At 43.9% G+C, this 20,575-nt stretch overlaps 1 protein-coding gene across 1 annotated transcript in view; it reads right to left on the bottom strand.

Moving 5' to 3' along the window:
- Window positions 1-3,698: 3,698 nt before the first annotated feature.
- Window positions 3,699-20,575, bottom strand: part of MTOR (mechanistic target of rapamycin (serine/threonine kinase)) — a 140,021-nt gene continuing 123,144 nt past the window's right edge. The window contains exons 49-57 of the mRNA XM_012662496.1: window positions 20,086-20,168; window positions 18,779-18,851; window positions 18,174-18,248; window positions 17,672-17,807; window positions 11,170-11,235; window positions 8,711-8,791; window positions 8,354-8,434; window positions 5,903-6,008; window positions 3,699-4,662 (exon numbers count right to left, since the gene is read on the bottom strand). Coding sequence (XP_012517950.1) covers window positions 4,647-4,662; window positions 5,903-6,008; window positions 8,354-8,434; window positions 8,711-8,791; window positions 11,170-11,235; window positions 17,672-17,807; window positions 18,174-18,248; window positions 18,779-18,851; window positions 20,086-20,168 — 717 coding nt within the window. The 3' untranslated portion in view covers window positions 3,699-4,646. The remainder of the gene's footprint in view (window positions 4,663-5,902; window positions 6,009-8,353; window positions 8,435-8,710; window positions 8,792-11,169; window positions 11,236-17,671; window positions 17,808-18,173; window positions 18,249-18,778; window positions 18,852-20,085; window positions 20,169-20,575) is intronic.

Raw genomic sequence — 20,575 nt, 5'->3', positions numbered from 1 at the left:
ACATCTTCCAACCACCGTCACGTCTCTCTTGCCCTTTATAGGTAAAACTGGGAAAAAGCGCCAGGACGCTCGCGCTGTACTTGCTCACCCCGCGGACTCCACGAACCACTCTTGTTGAGGCACATAGTGGGAACTCAATAAACATTTGTTAAGGGAACTGCTAGAAGAGCTCTTGTTATGAGGGAGACACCGCATTACCAGGCTGTTCAGAGCATGGATTCCTGGAAGTTCAATGAGGTGTATTCTCTCTCCTAAGATCAGTGGCACACCCTTAATACAACTTGGTTTATTAAGTATTCAAGAAACGTTCAGAATATCCTATTAACCGAATACTTGCTGTTCACCTTTTCTTTCCCATGTGTGTTATTTCAGGTACACAGGTACCCTGGCAGGACAAAGGCCTAGTTCATTTTAGCAACTAGTGTTTTTGAGCACTTAGCTCATATGGTTCAACCTAATACCATGTGCCAGGCTGTGCCAAGTCCTTCCCGTGGATTATCTTCTCCTCCAAACAACCTCACAAGGTAGTTTGTACTATCACCCACATTTTCAGATGAGGAAACAAACATAGAGAAATTAAGTAACTTGTCAAAAGTCACACAGGTAGTATGAGATGGAGATGAAATTTGAAACTCAGTAATGACACTACAGCCTTGATTCTTAAAAGCTACAATTGACTTTTTTTTTTTTGAGACAGAGTGTCACTGCGGGTAGAATGCAGTGGCATCATCATAGCTAACTGCAACCTCAAACTCCTGGGCTCAAGCGACTGACCCTCTTGCCTCAGCCTCCTGAGTAGCTGGGACTACAGGTGCGCACCACCATGCCCGCCTAATTTTTCTGTTTTTAGTAGAGACGGGGTCTTGCTCTTGCTCAGGCTGGTCTCCAACTACAGGTGACTCTTAAAGTGCAGGGGTTAGAGGTGCTGATTCCGCGTTCCCCAAGCAGTCAAAAATCCGTGTATAACTTTTGATTTCCCTAAAATTTAACTCCTAATAGCCTATTGTTGACCAGAAGCCTTACTGATAATAGTTGATTTGACACATATTTTGTGTTAGATTATATATTGTATTTTTTTTTAAGTAAACCAGGGAAAAGAAAATGTCATTAAGAAATCATGAAGAGGCCGGGCGTGGTGGCTCACGCCTGTAATCTTAGCACTCTGGGAGGCCGAGGCGGGTGGATCGTTTGAGCTCAGGAGTTCGAGACCAGCCTGAGCAAGAGCGAGACCTGTCTCTACTAAAAGAATAGAAAGAAATTAGCTGGACATCTAAATATATATATAATTATCCCGGACATGGTGGCACATGCCTGTAGTCCCAGCTACTTGGGAGGCTGAGGCAGGAGGATCGCTTGAGCCCAGGAGTTTGAGGTTGCTGTGAGCTAGGCTGACGTCACGGCACTCTAGCCAGGGCAACAGAGTGAGACTCTTTTTCACACACACACTCACACACACAGAAGAAATTACGAAGAAGAGACAATATATTTACTATTTATTGCATGGCAGTGGATTACTATAAAGATCTTCATTCTTGTCTTCGCGTTGAAGAGGAGGAGGAAGAGGATGGGTTGGCATTGCTTTGTCAGGGGTGGCAGAGACAGAAGAAAATCTGTTTATAAGTGGACCTGTGCAATTCAAACCTGTGTTATTCAAGGGTCAACTGTACTTTCTACTGCCTTTGAGTTTTAAGTCCTGGGCTCTGAAACCCTGTGAATAGAGACCCTGAAGGTCTTTGCCACATACTTCCCTCACACAGGGTTATGAGAAGCCATTTACGATTGGAGGGTTAGACTGATTTTAAAGCCTCCATTAGCTCCTCCCCTTCGTCTGGTAATTCATCTCAACAAAGCCAGGTTTTGCTCAGATACCTCTTAAAACATTGGCTTCACCAAAGATCTTAATCCACCCTTTTAATGTCCTAAAGCATATATCTTTATCACTGATGGCCCCATTTCCCTAAGTCCATTCATTCTCACACCCTTTATTTTTCATGGAAGGTAACATTGAGTTATTTCATCTGCAAACAAGAAAGTTATGGTGATCATATTTTCTGGGGCAAAATGGATGATACATGGTTTAGGACTATTACAGAAAATCTAAGATAGGTATGAGACTTTCTAGCTGTGTTAAAACTGTTATTATTATCACTACTGACATTTAAATTCATCTTTTTTAATTTTTATTAATTTTTTTTTGACACCAGCTCTCGCTTTGTTGCCTGGGCTAGAGTGTAGCAGCATCGTTATAGCTCACTGCAACCTCAAACTCCTGGTCTGAAGCAATCTTCCTGCCTTAGCCTCCCAAGTAGCTGGGACTACAGGCGTGCGCCACCACGCCTGATTTTTTAAAAAACTTTTTGTAGAGATGGGATCTTGCTGTGTTGCCCAGACTGGTCTCAAACTCCTGGCCTCAAGCGATCCTCCTGCTGTGGCCTCCCAAAGTGCCGGGATGACAGGTGTGAGCCATTGCACCCGGCCCGTCTTTGTTTCTAATAGAAGAATTCTCCAACGGCCTTTTATGGAGCATCACTGTGGGTTAGGTCTTCTGGCATTTTTGAGGGATACAAAGACAAATAAGATATGGTTTCTGGCCTTGTAATTCTCATCCTCCTAATGTAAGTTCTTTGAACAGATCTTATAATGATACAGTATTTCTGAGTAGCTGTGGAACAAAGGAATTTAGAAAAAAAATCACTTTAAAAACTAAAAAGCATATTCTTTGGAAGAACTTCTCTTTAGGCATGCTCTCTCTGTAGAGGGAATCTATATAGAGCACTTGCTGGCTCCAGTCAATGTCCGTTCCCCACCATTATTGCAACAGCCTCTTTACTGGGTCTTGTGGCTTATAATTTTTTTCTCCATCTTTTGACACCAGTTGTCTTTAAGAACACCACTCAGGACTGGTCCGAAAGTAGTGAGTTATCTCAATCGATTGCTCAGTTACAGATTGAACTACCTCTTGTTCTATTCTTTATCCCCTTCTCGCTTCTGCACTTGACTACTCTTAAAAAAAAAAGAAATCAAACCCACCACTCAGATTCTACTCCTGTTTTAAAAAGTCACAGCATAAGGTTCAGACTCCTTGCTGTCGAACTTCGAGGCAGGCCCCAGTCTGGCCCCGCCCTACTAACAGCCTCCTGTTAGTTCGTATCATTTTCCTGTCATTCTCTATTCCTCACTGACCACGGAGCCAGACACGCTGAGCTATGGGGTCCAACCATACAAAGATGCTGATTTTGTAGATTGGAAGGAGATTAAAAAAGATTTCATATGGCTCAGGTTAGCACTTGCCATTGCTATGGGTATCGTGCTTGTACACCTCGTCTCACACTTCCTTTTCTGCTGAGAATGTCCCGCCTACTTCATCCGACAAGCTCCTACTCCTCCTCTGAGACCTATCCAAAATGTCTCCTTTTCCAGCAGGCTTTCTGGGCTCACCCAGTGGAATCAGCGCCCCTACGTGTGGCTCACATACGCTCCTCAGCACCCAGCTGGGTGAGTTCTCAGTCCCCTTCTGCAGCCAGTTGCCTCCACCTGCCTGGCCTGGGAACAGCCTGAGGGAAGGGGCCTCCTCACGTGCAGCCTGTGTCCTTTGTTGTCCCCAGTACTAAATGCATAATAAGGTTGAACGTTGAAGGAATAAATGCTTCCATTTTGAATTGACTAAAATGATGAATAAAAAGCCACTCAGCTACATGTGTTTAAAATTCTGATGTCATTTATTGGCACAAAAATTATTCAGATACAACATGGTGTCTAGACATGGCTACACTTTATACTTTGTGCATTTAGTTGAATATTTATTTTGCTCATAATTCCCAACACGTACTAGACCTTCCTTCTCTGTGTTTAGCACCTCCACGACAGCATTTCTGTTTTCTGAGCCCTTGCACCAAACACAGAGTATTCAGACCTCACTGAAAACATCCCAGCACTGTGCTGGCGAAGGCCAGGCGGGGCTGCCCCACTGTGCTGTGACCCCCATGGTGCATCTGCTCAGCTGGGGCTCCCATGATCTGAATAACCCCCTCCTAGCGGTTCAGGTCTTAGATTGAAGTGCGTGAGTTGCAGCATCACTGATCCGGCAGAAGACAGACCTTTTTGACCCATGTTAGCCCATCATGCAAACATCGCTGCTGCCCACAGACCAGTGAGGTGATGGGATGGTGGCAGGGGTGACATCAGCTTCTCCCGCTTCTTTATAGTCCAGGATCCGAATCCATGTCCTCCATGACCTGAGGCTTCTTGGCTGTGCTGAGTTTGCTGTACCCATGTTGAGCGGAATGACTAAGTCATCCTTCCATCAGCAAATGCTTATGATGAGTTCTCTTGTGAATTAAGTCAAAACCCGTATTTCTAAAGTTATGGATCTTCTGTTCCCCAAAATCAATGGCTTGATTTACGTGGTATCACTGTGTTTCACTGTCCTGGGAACCTAATCAAGCCTTGTGTTTCTCACAATATATTCTTCAACAGCAGCTAGAAAGTTGGTGCAAACCAACTTTTAATATACAGTAGTTCTTTTCATTTACATTTCAAAATATTTAACAAAGTCAAACTTTCTGACCATGGTTTCAGTTTAGCAGAAGTGTATACCAAGTACAAATGCCTCAGAAAAAATGCAACGGGCACATCTGGGCCTCCAGTTACCAGAAAGGGCACCTAAGAAGGCAGACAGAAAAGGAATATTTTAGTAACTGGAGCTTCTTCAAAGCTTTATGTAGATAACTTGAAAATGGAAAGACCAAGGTCTGACAACCCCAGGGCATCCCTCAGCTCCCCTCAGCTAATTGTGTGGGACACACTCATCACGTCCAGTCAAGGGCTAACGCCCGCTGCGGTCCCACAAGGACACTTCCCCATCGCCCCCCTCTCAGGTTTCTGCCTTCAAGCATGCCTGTGGCAGTTAATCAAAGCACACTCCAGAGTGGTCCTTGAGGTTAGACTCCCAGATCATAAATTTGTCTTTTTATCTCCTTCTTTGTCACCACTCTGGCTTCTTTTTCTTTGCCCTTCCTGTATATCTGAACTGGGTTGACAGCAAAAACCCATAAAGAACAGCTCTCGAAAAACAAGCCTTGCCTATTTTCCTAAACTTTTTTATTTTTAAGGAGACAGGGTCTTGATCTGTCACCCTGGCTAGAGTGCAGTGGCCCAATCGTAGCTCACTATAGCCTCAAACTCCTGGGCTCAGGTGATCCTCCAGCCTTAGCCTCCCAAGTACTGTGTGCCACCATGTCTAGTTAATTTGTTTTAACTTTTTGTAGAGATGGGGTCTCACCATGTTGCCCAGATTGGTCTCAAAGTCCTGGCCTCAAGTGATCCTCCCACCTTGGCCTTAAACCATTTCTCTTATTGTAATTTTAATTTATTTTGGTGTTTGCCTTCCAAATATGTATCCCTGTTTCTCAATTTTCTCCTTTTTATAATAATGTACACATACAGTAAATATAAACTTTTAAAGAGATTTGAGCCCACAACTGGATACCCCACCAAATCTCTTTTTGCTACCCTGGCTTTGGGACATAGGGTAGGGTCCTCACTGTTTCTCTTAACAAAGATTTTTTTTTTTTTTTTTTGAGACAGGGTCTTGCTCTGTCTCCTGGGCTAGAGTGCAGTGGTGTCATCATAGATAGCTCACTGCAGCCTCCAACTCCTGGGCTTGGCTTGAGCGATCCTCCTGCTTCAGCCTCCCAAACAGCTGGGACTACAGGTGCATGGCAGTAGTACATCCTGGCTAATTTTTCTATCTTTTTGTAGAGACAGGGTGTCACTCTTGCTCAGGCTGGTCTGGAACTCCTGGCCTCAAGTGATCCTCCCACCTTGGCCTCCCAAAGTGCTAGGATTACAGGCGTGAGCCACTGTGCCTGGCCTAACAAAGTTTCTTGAGAGGTCCACTCACCAGCCAATATAGCACTGGCAGAGGTTTTCATGGGATGTGGCTTGTTTGATGAGCAGCTCAACTTGTGTGGGGACATCCAAAGTATCATCATGAGAGAAGTCCCGACCTAGAACAGGAGAAACAAAAACATTTCACTTTCACCTGGTGATCAACGCATTTCTTATCCCCTGTTGGCTTAACTGTCTATGCAGCCGAAATCAGTTTATCCCCATACACCAGTATGAAGGATACACCGCGGCTGGATTTCAAACATTCATGTCCACGTGATCTGAACAGACACTAGTCTTATACAGATTTGGTTCACGGAAGGTAAATGCCTGCAGTCAGCTGAGTTCAGGAATGGCACAGATCTGGTCGATAGGTTTATGAAGATTCTTTCTATTCTAAAATCCTCTTTAAGTTGGACAAGTGGATGAGAAACCCTATTCAGTTTTAATCCTACTAACCTCCATCTGTGAGCCTCTCCTCCCCAGGGCAGCTTGCTGCCATTATAAATTCATCATGTCTGGCTTCAAACAGGTGCTCAGCACTGCCTGGCCAGCTTACGGTGCTTCTCTGGAATGTGCCTTTCCATCGCCACAGGGATCATCTCGAGTCTCTCTATTTTCCCCAAATGTCCCAACCTCTCCTTCTACTTCTTACTCTCAGCAGATGCCCTCGCCTCCCACTTTACAAGTGAATTATTCATTAAACGTGTAGTGTTTGGACCCTGGTGATGTATGAGGCAGTGTTTGAGGTCCTGGACTCATTCACGTGAGCGCCCTTCCTCCCCCACTGCCATGAGAGACGACTTCCCCTGTGCTTTGGAGCCCGCCCATCCCCTCCTGCTGTCTTAGGAGCCTTACAAATTATCCTTTCTCTCACTCATATTTCAGACTCTCCCTCTTAACTGCATGTTTCCTACTGTTTTATAAACACACTCTTGTTTCCCATTAAAGAAAAGAGAGCCTCTCTTTCAACTACACCTTAATCCTCTCTCCTCCCTACACAAACCACTCAGGAGTTCACACTCGGATCCCTTGCCTGCCTTTTCTCTCACTTCACATTCTCCTCAATTGCTTCAGCCTGGCTGCCGGGCTCATCATAGCTCCCACATGGTCACCAATGACTTGGCGCCATCCTTTGTCCCTCCTGATCCCTCATGCCAGGTCATGGATCCTTTTGATTTTATCTCCTCAGGATCTCCTGAGACTGTTCTACGCCCACCACCCTAGGCCAATCACCTGCCACGCCTGCCTGGATGACAGCGGTGGCTTCTTACCTAGCGCACCTGCACACTTTCCCTTTAATCCAGTTGGCGCCCAGCGGTATTTCACATGCCAATGCTCAGGGCCTCTGTCTCCCTCCCCACCTAAAACCTTTCAGTGGTTTCCCACTGCTCTTAGGATACGGGATAAAAACCACAGTCCTGTATGATCTGGGCCTGGTCTTCTCAGACCAGGGGACCACACTTTGCACTGTGCTTCTTTCATCCTGCTCTCTCTGGGACAGGCAGATTGGCCTGTTTGAGGGCCTTTTTTCTTGTCATCACTCTCTCCCACCATGGGCCCTTGCCTGTGATGTTTCCGGTGCCTGGAACAATTACTCCTGATTAACTCCTCTTTCAGATTTTAGCTCATGTGTTGTTTCCTTAGGGAAACGTTCCCAGAGCTCCCAACACAATTAAGTTCTGATAGTACATTCACCATAGCCCTGAGTCCCTCTCCTCTACTTAATAGCATGTCCTTTAGATTTGATGCCCCACAAAGTCAGGGAAGCTGTTTTTACCAACAGGTTATTCAGCATCTAGCACTTATAGGTGCTCAACAAATACACCCTGACAACAAAATGAATGCGCCAGGCCCTGATGCTAGGTGCCTGGCATCCTGTCTCATCTGATCCTCCCCGCCCTCTGAGCGAGGCATCCTGTCATCTTCCAGGTGAAGAGACAGGGGCTCAGAGGCCGCACAGAAAGCAGGCGGTGGAGCCGAGGTCTCTGGCTTCCCTGGCTCCCACCCTCCACGTTCCGCCCCTTCCCAATCAGAGGAAAGATGATCAATGTGTGACATCTCCTTTTCAGAAGTGTGCACTTCTCCCCTTGCATTCTCTCCACTCTGTAACAGCTACCAAAGTACAGAGTGGCAATGAGTCTTTCGTCAGACTGGCTCTAACATTAAGCCATGGCAATAAAAATCACTTCCCTGAATTCGGCTGATTTTAGACTCAATAGAACTTCACTCACCTCCTTAATTAAATGAGGTGAAACTAACTTTAAGTAATGTTGTTATTGGTGATTGTATAGAAGACCAGAGATGGTGTTTAATTGATGGTCTCAGAGACACTCCTGTTGGCTGCATGGTGTCCAAGCTCAGGCACTGAGACCACCAAACACAGGGCTGACCACCCGTGCAGGGAGAAGAAAGTCTCCGCAGATTTCATGTCCTTTTTAAGTAAACACATACACACACTCACCAGTGAGCTTATCTCGAACCCTGTTAATAATCTGAATAGCTTTCTTATTTAGGGCCTCTGGTTTCACCAAACCGTCTCCAACTGCAATACACAAAAGCAGAAATAAAAGAAAGAATTGGATCATTACAACAGGTTCAATGGGTGCCCCTGTTTTCTCAAATATTCACTTTGTAAGTGTTGAGCAAGCCTTCCTCTGTGTCCATCTTTGTCCTCAGAATATAATGAGAAATTCATGGAACGTTTGTGCTCAAAGGCGATTTTGTGGCTTCATCTTGCTGACCCCTCTCAGGGCACAACACAGCTGCTATTTTCTTAATGAGCTAGTCATTGGTGCAATTCCTCAGAGGCTTAACTTACTGAAAGAATGAATAGATTCTGGCACTGTGGTCCCCGTTTTCTTATGGGCTGGTTCCCCAAGTTCCACACCATCCAAAATTTCTGGGGGAAAAAAATCAATTAAAATTCAAACACCAAGAAGCCATTACTGGCATTAGCTTCTAATTCTTTACATATTATATTCTTTGAACATCTGCCCTACCTACCTCAAAGGGGAAAGGAGAGAGAAAGCTTTATGTTACCTTTTATTTTTTTTGAGACAAAGTCTTGCTCTGTTGCCTGGGCTAGAGTGCCATGGCATCAGTCTAGCTCACAGCAACCTCAGACTCCTGGGCTCAAGTGATCCTCCTGCCTCAGCCTCCTGAGTAGCTGGGACTATAGGCACATGCCACCACACCTGGCTAATTTTTTCTATTTTTAGTTGCCTGGCTAATTTTTTTTCTATTTTTAGTAGAGACGGGGTCTTGCTCTTGCTCAGGCTGATCTCGAACTCCTGAGCTCAAGCAATCCTCCCGCCTCAGCCTCTCAGAGTGCTAGGATTACAGGCATGAGCTGCCGGGCCTGGCTCAGTGTTACTCTTTATGTATTCAAATTTTTAAAATCAGGCCAGGTGCAGTGGTTCAAAAAAAGAAAGTTTTTAAATCTGCTATTTTCAAATGAGTTATTATTGTTCTTGAAGAAAGAGCATGGTTCTTTACAGAATTGAAACATGGATTTTCAAGCAAATAGCATTAATAAAGCATTCTGACATGGAGAATAGGAGCATAGGTCAAAGGCCTGGTGACAAAACTTGTTTGGTTGGACAAAAACTGATAATATAAAGACAATTAACTTTGCAATGGGTCACACATGGTTGAAGTGTTATTCCTTGGAGGAATTTTCATATCATTTCTGGATAGAAAAAGTCCTAAGGTATCAGGGTCACCCTTCACTGATTATGGCCTTCAGCAGAGAAGTCTAGAATCAGAAGTATGAAGATTTGAACATTGTCCCCAGATACCACAGACCTTCCAAATCAACGTAGTGATAGCTATACTTTTATTAATGACCTCCTGGAACTTTTAAGCTAACCAATCAGGTATACCACCATCTGGTGCCACCAGAAGTGGCCATCCTAATTCCCCTCTGCACAGTGTAGGAAGCACACAGGAGTCGCTCAATAATGTATTAATGAGGTGGACCCCGAGAATGAAACCAGTAAGTCTCAGCATGCTTTGGATGAGACCAGAGACTGTGGGGAACAGGAGCCTGGGTGTCCAGGCATTCACAGATCCTGTCACTGTCCAGGGTGCAGTCCATGCACGACACTATAATCCAGCTCCTCGATTTATTGCCTGGAACGTCCTTCTCCTTTCTACCCATCCAGATCTATCCAGCCAGTCAGGACAAATTACCCTTTCTGGTTGAGTGATGACTAAATTCCACCAACTCAAGTGCTCCCTTAACTAGTACAGTTCACAGTGAAAGCTCCCTTTTCTGACTCCCCACAGCCCTTCTATTCCAAACCAAGGCATGCTTGGGTACCTGTTTACATAGCACAATATATTGTTCTCTTATTATTTTATGTATGTTACGGTCAATTCTATAACGTCTTTCTGTGCTTCAGGGTGACCCGTACCTTACATTTTCTTTTTGCACTCCCAGACATTATTTGGCTTAATTAACTAGTTGTAAATGTTCCATGAACACCTATAGAGAATATTTACTTTTTTATGCCCCAACAGTACTTCCCAAAGTGTGAACTGTGTAGGATGTTGTTAAATGTTATAAGGAAAAAAGGGACAGGACAGGGGTGGGGAAAAGAGTGGAAGGCTACACAGAGTAAAACAGCTTTACTCTGACCCTTCTCAGAACTTTAAATACACAAAAAGTACCCTGGCTCTTAGAGGGGCACATGTCTTCCCGGGACCAGTTCTGTGAACCACATTCCCATAAACAATGTTTCCGGTGGTTTCAGGGCTCCTCATAGAACGCCAGTAAATTTCTGCTGCTTTCGTCTGCCCATCTCTGAGCTACTAACAATGCTTGAAGACCTAAGTAATACTGGTGATAATTATCCCAACCCAGACACCATTAATGGGCACGCTAAATATTGGCTGATATTTAGACATATTTCTAACTGTGTTTTTATAGGTAAAGATCAGATAGTTTGGTAAAAATTTCCAAGCTTTAGGTACCCACTCCATTGTGTGATTAGTAAATAAAAGACATATATTAGGTGCTTGGTGCTCAGTAAATGTTTCTAGACTAAGTTTTTGACGTTCAGTTAAATGCCTATCAGGTGATACATTAGTAGTGATAATATGTCTACAAAACTATCACTGTCAACAACCTCAAGAAAAACAGGTTACTTCCTTCATATTCAGCAGCCATTACTGATTTAACTCATGCCTCCTAATGGTAATAACAAAACTCACCCATTCTAGAAATACCCTGGATGAAGGGGACAGAATCTACAATCTCCCCTAAAATGTACCCACCTACTGACTGGCCAGCAGAGTAGGAATCTGTCCTTGTTCGGGATCGCTTGTTGCCTTTGGTATTTGCTAGGGGAAGAGAGAAAGAATATTAAAAAATACTTCAAACTTTGACTTGAAAGAAACCTGGTTAATACGATATTTTCTTACAGTCATAGAAACACAATTTTTCCAAAAGCTATAATCCCAAAGAGAGAACAAAGACGTATTACTTAGGAACAAGTGAGTGCGTGTTAGCACAAGATATGAAATCCAGAGAACACTCTCTACTGTTGATTTGGACTTAGACAATGTTATACAGACAATAGAAGGTCAAAGTATGATTTAATTGAAGTGCATTAGGAGCCTCTTGTCCGTAAACTTCCCTTGAGGTGGTAGAGACAAAGGGTAGACGAAGATATTGCTCTCTCAAATCACAACTGTTTGTATTTCTCTTTTTCCCTTTTATATATTTATTTTTTAATTTCAAAATATTAAGGGGGCACGAATGTTTTTGTTATGTGGATACCTTGTATAACGCTTAAGTCAGGGCTTTGGTGTGCCCATCAATGGAATAACGTTCACTGTACCCGATAGGTAAGTTTTGGTCTCAAACTCCCGTCTCCCGACCTCCCTCCTTCCCGGTTTCCAATGTCATTTATATCATTGTGCCTGTGTGTACTGATCGTTTAGCTCCTACTTATTAGCAAGAACATATGGTATTTGGTTTTCCTGAGATATTTCACTTAGGATAATGGTCTCCAGTTCCATCTAAGTTGCTGCAAATGACATTAATTCATTCCTTTTTATGGCTGAGTAGTACTCCATGGTGCATATATACATTTTCTTCATTCACTAGTGACTTGATGGGCACTGAGGCTGATTCCACATCTTTGCAATTTTAAGTCGTGCTGCTATAAACATTCAGACGCAAGTGTCTGTTTTATAAAATGACTTCTTTTCCTTTGGGTAGATACCCAGCAGTGGGATTGCTGGATGGAATAGTAGGTCCATATTTATTTCTTGGAAGAATCTCCATACTGTTTTCCATAGAGGTTGTTATTAATTTCCAGTCCCACTAACAGTGTGTAAGAGTTCCTTTCTCTCTGCATCTACACCAGCATCTATTGTTTTTTGACTTTTTAATAAAGGTCACTCCAATAGGGGTAAGGTAGTATCTCACTGTAGTTTTAATTTGCATTTCCCTGATGATTAGTGCTGTTAAGTATTTTTTCATGCTTGTTGGCCATTTGTCTATTTTCTTTTGAAAAACTTCTGTTCATGTCTTTTGCTGACTTTTTGATGGGGTTGTTTGTTTTTTTTCTTGCTGATTTGTTTGAGTTCTTTCTAGAACCTGGATATTAGTCCTTTGTCAGATGTTTAGTTTGCAAATATTTTCTCTCATTGTGTAGGTTGTCTATTTACTTTGTTGATTATTTCCCTTGCTATACAGTTTTTTTTTTTTTTTTCAGACAGAGTCTCACTCTGTTGCCCGGGCTAGAGTGCCATGATGTCAGCTTAGCTCACAGCAACCTCAAACTCCTGGGCTCGAGTGATCCTCCTGCCTCAGCCTCCAGAGCAGCTGGGACTACAGGCACGCACCACCATGTCCAGCCAATTTTTTTTTTATATTTTTAGTTGTCCAGCCAATTTCTTTCCATTTTTAGTAGAAATGGGGTCTCGCTCTTACTCAGGCTGGTCTCGAAGTCCTGAGCTCAAACGATCCACCTGCCTCAGCTTCCCAGAGTGCTGGGATTATAGGCGTGAGCCACTACGCCCGGCCGCTATGCAGCTTTTTAATTTAATCAAGTTCCACTTATTTATTTTTGTTGTTGCTGTATTTGCCTTTGGGGTCTTAGTCATAAATTCTTTCTCTAGACCAATGTCTAGAAGAGTTTTTCCTATGTTTTCTTCTAGAATTTTTATGGTTTCATGCCTTACATCTAAGTCGTTTATCCATCTTGAATTAATTTTTGCATATAGTGAGAGGTAGGGGTCCTGTTTCATTCTTCTACATGTGGCTATCCAATTTCCCCAGCACCATTTACCGAATAGCGCTTCCTTTCCCCAATGTATGTTGTTGTCTGTTTTGTTGAAGATCAGCTGGTTGTAGCTGTATCCCATAGATTTTGAAAGCTTGTGTTCCCTTTGTCATTCAGTTCAAGGAATCTTTTGATTCTCATCTTACTTTCATCACTGACCCAAGGATCGTTCAGCAGCAGGTTATTTAATTTCCATGATTTTGTGTGGATTTGAGTGCTTCTCTTAGAATTGATTTCTAGTTTTATTCTACTGTGGTCTGAGAAGATATGTGGTATGATTTCAATTGTTTTGAATTTGCTGAGACTTGTTTTGTGGCCTAAGATATAATCAATCTTGGAAAACGTCCTATGTGCTGATGAGAAGAATGTATATTCAGTAGTTTCTGGGTGGAATGTTCTGTAAATGTCTGTTAGGTCCATTTGTTCTAGAGTCCTGTTTAAGTCCAGAGTGTATTCATTTTCTGCTTTGATGACCTGTCCATTTCTTTCAGTGGGGTGATGAAGTCCCCAGCAATTAAGATGCTGCTGTTTATTTCCTTGCTTAGATCTAGCAGGAATTTGCTTTATGAATCTAGCAGCTCCTGTTTTAGGTGCAAGTACATACTAGGATTGTTATCTCTTGCTGAATTGCTCTCTTTACTATTACATAATGACCATCTTTGTTCTTTTTTTTTTTTTTTTACCATTGTTGATTTAAAGTCTATTTTATCTGATATGAGAAAGGCTATACCTGCGTGCTTTTGGTTTCTATTTGCGTAGAGTATTTTTTTCCATCCCTTTACCTTGAGTCTGTGCAAGTCCTTGTGGTTTAGGTATGTTTCTTGGAGACAGCAAATACTTAGGGTGTGTTTTTTATCCAGCCGGCCAGTCTATGTCTTTTAAGTGGATGTTCAGACTGTTCATGTTCAGCGTTAGTACTGACATGTAGGATGCTGTTCTATTCATCATGTTGGATGATACCTTATTGTTCTGTTTTCCCTCTTATGCTATTGTTTTATAAGAGCTGTGGGCTTTGACTTTTGGGTGTTTTTACACTGGTGGGTATCTATTGTGCTGTTCCATGTGTAATGCGTTTTTGAGCGTTTCCATTTTTGAGCACTGATAAGAGGGAAAACAGAACAATACAGGGCAGGTCTGGTAGTGACAAATTCCCTTAGTGTTTCCTTGTCTGGAAAAGTCTTTATTTCTCCATCATTTATGAAATTTAGTTTTGTAGGACAAAATTCTTGGCTGGCAGTTGTGTTTAAGAAGACTAAGACCCCAATCTCTTTTGGCTTATAGGGTCTACACTGAGAAGTCTGCTGCTGGCCTGAGAGGTTTTTCTGTGTGGGTTAGTTGTTGCTTTCACCTTGCAGTGTGTAGAATTTTCTCCTTCATTTTGACTTTGGTCAGGTTGATGACTGTGTGTCTTGGACATCATGTCCTATTTGCTAGGAATCTTCCCAGTGTTTGCTGACCATCCTGTATCTGGATATCTGAGTCTCTGGCCATACCAGGGACATTCTCCTCAGTAATTCCCTTGAATAGGGTTTCCATACTTTTTGCTTTTTCTTCTTCTCCCTCTCCAGAATACCTGTTGGCTTGTTTCACCCAGTCCTATATTTCTCTGAATGATTGTTCATTCTTCATTTTTTTTTTTTTTTCTGCACTTTTGGGTTAGTTTGAAGCCTTGCCTTCAAGCTCTGAGATTTGTTCTTCAGCTTGGTCTAGCCTGTTGTTGAAGCTTTCTGCTGTATTTTGAAATTCCCTAAATAACTCTTTCATTTCTTTAAGTTCTGTTACATCCTTTCCTATGTTGTCCATCTCTTTAGTGAGTTTTTCATATTATTCATTCATCTCCTAAAATATTTTTTTGGCTTCTATGTGTTGGTTTTCAACTTTCTCTTCAATGCCCTTCATCTTATTTGCCATCCATATTCTGAATTCCATTTCTGACATTTTGACAATTTCCTTTGATTTGGGGCTGTTGCTGTGGATCTATTGTGATCCATTGGGGTTTTTAATTAGCTTATTTTTTCATGTTACCAGAATTCGTTTGCTGGTTTCTTCTCATCTGAAACCTCTTCTCTAAGCACAGGGCTGTTGGGTTTGTGGCGCACATGTTCTTTGCTGGGAACTCTCCTACTTAGTGAGAAGAAGGAGAGGTTTCTAGATAGCGCTTTTGCGTCCAACTTCAGAGGACTGACCCAGTGGGACGGGGTGGATGCACTGAGAGCCGGAAGGCAGCTGTTATCCTGCATTGTCCCATTCCCCTGTCGTTGTCATAGTCCAAGCCGGTGCTGGGGGCTATTCGTTTGGAGTGACAGGTTGGTCCCCAGGCTGCTGCTGGAAGCTTTAGCAGCAGGGGGCTGGGTGAGTCTTTCTCCAAGGAGGCAGGTGGTATAACCTTGGCTGGCACATGGGTGGGTCGCAGGGCCTTGGCAGGTGCCTGGGTATGTTATGGGACCTTGTCCAGTGCCTGGGTGGATCATGGGACCTTGGTGGGTGCCTGGGCGCATAATGGGACCTTGGTAGACACCTGGGCAGGTCATGGGATTTTGGTGGGTGCCTGAGTGCATTGAAAGATTGCAGCCAGTGGCAGGGTGAGTTGCAGGACTTTTGCGGGTGCCTGTGAGGGTCATAGGACCTTGGCAGGCACCTGTGCAGGGCGTAGGACCTTGGCGGGAGCCTGGACGGATCAGAGGGCCTTGCCTGCACCTGGCCAGCTCACAGGATCGTGGCAGTGGTTGGGTGGCTTGTTGGGCCACAGCAGCTGGACCACTTGTGGCTGGCAAGGCCAGGAAGACGCATGGTACCTTGCCAGGGAGTCACAGTGGCTGGGGCTCTCCCTCCACACAGGTCTGACTGGCATCTGCTGCAGTGTTACTCAGGTGGTAGTGGCAGTGCTATTGTGATGGCAAGATAGTGGCAGGAGGCCGGGCGCGGTGGCTCACGCCTGTAATCCTAGCACTCTGGGAGGCCGAGGCGGGTGGATCGCTCAAGGTCAGGAGTTCGAGACCAGCCTGAGCAAGAGCGAGACCCCGTCTCTACTAAAAATAGAAAGAAATTATCTGGACAACTAAAAATCTATATAGAAAAAATCAGCCGGGCATGGTGGCGCATGCCTGTAGGCCCAGCTACTCGGGAGGCTGAGGCAGGAGGATCGCTTGAGCCCAGGAGTTTAAGGTTGCTGTGAGCTAGGCTGACGCCACTGCACTCTACTCTGGGCAACAGAGTGAGACTCTGTCTCAAAAAAAAAAAAGATAGTGGCAGGAGATGCTGAGGCTCAGTGGGCACTTGCTCTGTTCGGATCTCTGGGAGGTCCCAGTAGCGTGGGTTGCAAGGGGAGCCTGGCACCCAGTCACAGTGTGTGTGAAAGCACCTACCCTCCATGGCCTGGTAGGGGTAATGGGGAGGCGGGTGCAGTGGAGCCGACCCCTCTGCAGACCTGGCACTCTGGAGCTCAGAGTACAAAATGGTATGTGTTGCAACGACCTGGGTTCAGAAGCTGGCAGTGTACCACTGTGCCCGCTCCCCAGTGCAATGCTGCTGCAGTCTCCAAGCAGCTTCCTGATCAGTTCGGAGGCTTGTTGTGGTGGGGGGAGGCCCCTCGCAGCTCGGGTTGCAGTGCCCACTAGGGGAGTGCAGAGCTCCAGGGATCTTTCCCCTGATACTTTCCCATGTGTGGACGCTTCCTCCAGGTATCTCCCGATCTCGCCAAGGGGATCGCCCTGCCTCTCTCCCCACAACTTTGGGGTGTCTCCACTCACTTCTCTATGATTCACAATGCTCTCCCTGAGAGGGTGAACCTCTAACTACACCTTTGATCTTCTCCTTGAGAGCGGTGAGTGCAGCCTGCTTTTAGTCCACCATCTTGGCCCTCCCACACTTTTTCTTTTCTTTTTTTGAAACAGGGTCTTGCTTTGTTGCCCAGGCTAGACTGCAATGTTGCCATCACAGCACGCCACAACCTGGCTGAACTCCTAGGCTGAAGTTATCCTCCTGCTTCAGACTCCCCAGTAGCTGGGACTACAGGCATGCACCACCAGGCCTGGCTAAATTTTTTAACTTTTGTAGAGATGGGGTCTCGCTATGTTGCCCAGGCTGGTCTTGAACTCCTGGCCTCAAGTGATCCTCCCACCTTGGCCTCCCAAAGTGCTAGGATTAATGGTGTGAGCCATCACACTTGGACTGCTTGCTTTTCTTATTAAAATTCCAGCTTACAAATCTTTATGAACAAAAACACTAGGATACTTGGTTTATCCCAGAAAATATTTTAATCAATAATCTACATTGATAATGGGAGTTTTTTGTTCTAGTAATACAAATATTCGAAATTCTTTTCTAGCCACCAGAGCTGCTTTGTGAAAATGTAAGGCAACAGCTTGGTAATATACCTCAGGCTCCAGGCCTGAAGGGGAATTGGTTAGTAAAATGTAATGTGTGGAATATTCCTAATTTGGGAGGGTGCCAACTGCAACTCCTACACACTTGATAATACTCACTGTCCATCAGCCTCCAGTTCAGCAAGGGGTCGTAGACGAAGGCTTCCAGCACAGCCATGACACTGTCCTTGTGTTCCCGAAGCACTTCCATCACCGTGTGGCACGTGATTCTGTAGTTGCCATCCAGGCCGGTCACCTGGAAAAGGGACAGAGCTACTCACCACAGGAGTTACTAACTCTAGACCCAAAAGCAAGTTGAGAGAGTCTATTACCCTCACTCAGGAAGCAGACACAGGCCACACTGATGTATCGGGCTGGGACTGTCTGGGGAGAAAGAGTCAGGGCGGTACTGTGATACAGAAGGAACCAGGTCTGAGGGGAAGTGGTAAGACTTTCAACGACAGGTCATTTCTAACGTAATGGGAAACAACAGGAAACTGCTGCAGAAATCACAGGGGCATTCTGGGGAACCGATGAGCTCTAACAAGCAAGTCTGTCCTTAGAGAAGGTTGTAACTACATCGGCCCCATTTCAAAGCAGCTCGTTCCCTATGTCCACTCACCTCCATAGCATTGGTCAACATTCTTGTTAGTCTAAATGGAATCTTCTCTGGAAACTTCTCTCTGGTCATAGCAACCTACAGGATCATAAACAGAAAAAAACCAAATCTGTGGTTAGATTATTTGCTTTAGCTAAAGCCAGGTGAAGGCAGGTAGGTGGCTTTCCTTTGTATCACCTGCATAGATTTTAATTATAGCATAGAAATGAAGTAGTTTCAGTTAGTGGGGGACAAGAGGGGACTTGTCACACGGATTTAAAACACAACTAAAAACAAAAAACAAAAAACAAAAAACAAAAAAAAGCCAGAAAAGAGAAAAAAGAAAAAGGATGAATGCACAAATGTGCATCACGCCCAGGCAGCGTGGAGGACGGTGGACTCCTCCACTCAGCCAGGGTGTGTGCCAGCAGCCCTTGCCCCAAGGAAGCTTAGAGCCCAACTAAGAGCACGGATTTCATTGCTTAGGCCGACTTACTAGTGCCTTGGTAGGAAAGGCAGGGGTGAGGGTAAGGCATTTTGGGCTTAAGTTTGCCTAAACTGGCAGAGGAGGGTGAAAGTGATCACCCGGGGAAACAAGCTCTACGTGGTTTTCTGCAACATGTGCTTACCTCAAAGCAGTCCCCAAAGTCAATGTGCAGGATCTTCCCACTCAGTCGGTCCAACATCAGGTTGGATGGGTGTCTTTGAGAAACAGAAGAGAGATCAGGGAGGGATCATCAGAGTGGCACTGCACCGGTGAGTAAATTGCCAAGTATGTGACGGCAAAGGCCAGGGGTCGGCAAACGACAGCCCTCAGGCCAAATCCAGCTCCCCCTGCCTTTGCAGGTAAAGTTCTGCTGGAACACAGCTATGCTCACTTATTTATGTTTCAAGCTGCTTTGTGCCACAACAGCAGAGTTGAGTAGTTGTGACGGGGACTATATGATCAACAAAGCCTAAAATATTTATTATCTGGTCCTTTACACAAAAAGTTTGCCAGCTCCTGCTGAAACAAGGATTTACCTGTGTGAGTCACAGGTTGCCTCACTGGACCAAGATAATTTGCTTTCCTGAGATCTTTGCTACCTGACAAATAGTTTCTGGCAGTGCTGCCATCTCAAAGTGCTAAAGCTCTGTTATAATAACTGAGCAGCTACCACCGGGTTTCATTTCCTTGAGCCCCAAGTCAATCTAGGTGGAATCATTTGGCTTTTGTCAATAACCATTCTGCTAGTTTTTTCTATTAAACAAAAATTTATTATCTTTGTGGGGTAACATTGTTTTTACTCTCAAATAACTGCATGAGATATGATCTCAGAAGAAAAACAGTAGACATTGGAGAACCAGTTTTCTTTACATTCTTGTGAGTCAATTTCTGAACATTCCTGAATTACTTTTTCAGTCAGTGTGTTTGGATAAAACACTGATTATGCAAAAATATCAGAAGGATCTACTTTGGTTAGTCACGATTACAGAAATAGAATTATTTATCTTAGCATAGTGGTGACTGCTAAATGGTTATTGAACCAATAAAACCAATCCAATTTAATATGATTTTTAATACATTAAGCCAACCTAAGAAGAAACTATCCGTAAACTACGGCTTCTTTTTTTTTTGAGACATGGTCTTGCTATGTTACCCAGCCTGGTCCTGGGCTCAGGCCATCTTCCGACCCGACTCCTAAGTAGCTGGGATTACAGGTTTGCACCACAGTGCCCAGCTTGAACTATAGTTTTTCTTTTCTTTAGTTTTATGTGTTGCTCTGATGGCACAGTAATATACGGGACTAAGGCTGTTGCAAAAGAAACCTTAAGTACAAAATACAAATATTTATTTGCCAAATGGTCATATATCTCACTGTACAACCAAATTAAATCATTCAAGAAAACTATAATGGAGAAAGAAGCCTAAAGGAAACAAATTAAATTCACTCACCTATCTCCTAGGCCCAAAATATACCCAACCATTGACATGACCGCCAAAGAGCGTGTGTAATTGGTTCTTCGGTCAAACCACACCTAGAACACAGGAGACACGTGAACCAAGGATCTGGAAACTTTAGTTTCAACATAAATCATACTTCAGTCAGTTGTTTTCTTATATTCCATCAATAATCACGTAGAATGTACAATCTTATAAAGATCTCATTCACAATTATAATGATGAATTTCGCCTTAGAATAAACTTAATCAAAAATGTGTAAGATTTAGATGAATAAACTTTTCTTAAGAACATACAGACCTGAGTAAATGAAAATATTAAGAATATCTACTTAAGATTGTAAAGATGTAGTATCCTCATGAAAAAATATATGAAGATAGCCATTGAGAAGGGTATTAATAGTATGGTACTTAGGGAGAAGCAGGCAGAAAGAGCAATGAAATAGAATAGAAGCCCTAGAAAGAAATTCAAGGGCATATAAGAA

This window comes from Propithecus coquereli, unplaced genomic scaffold, assembly GCF_000956105.1.
Source record: "Propithecus coquereli isolate 6110/MARCELLA unplaced genomic scaffold, Pcoq_1.0 Scaffold77, whole genome shotgun sequence".
In the NCBI taxonomy this organism is placed as follows: Eukaryota; Metazoa; Chordata; class Mammalia; order Primates; family Indriidae; genus Propithecus; species Propithecus coquereli.
This window is presented reverse-complemented; position numbering and strand designations above follow the sequence as displayed.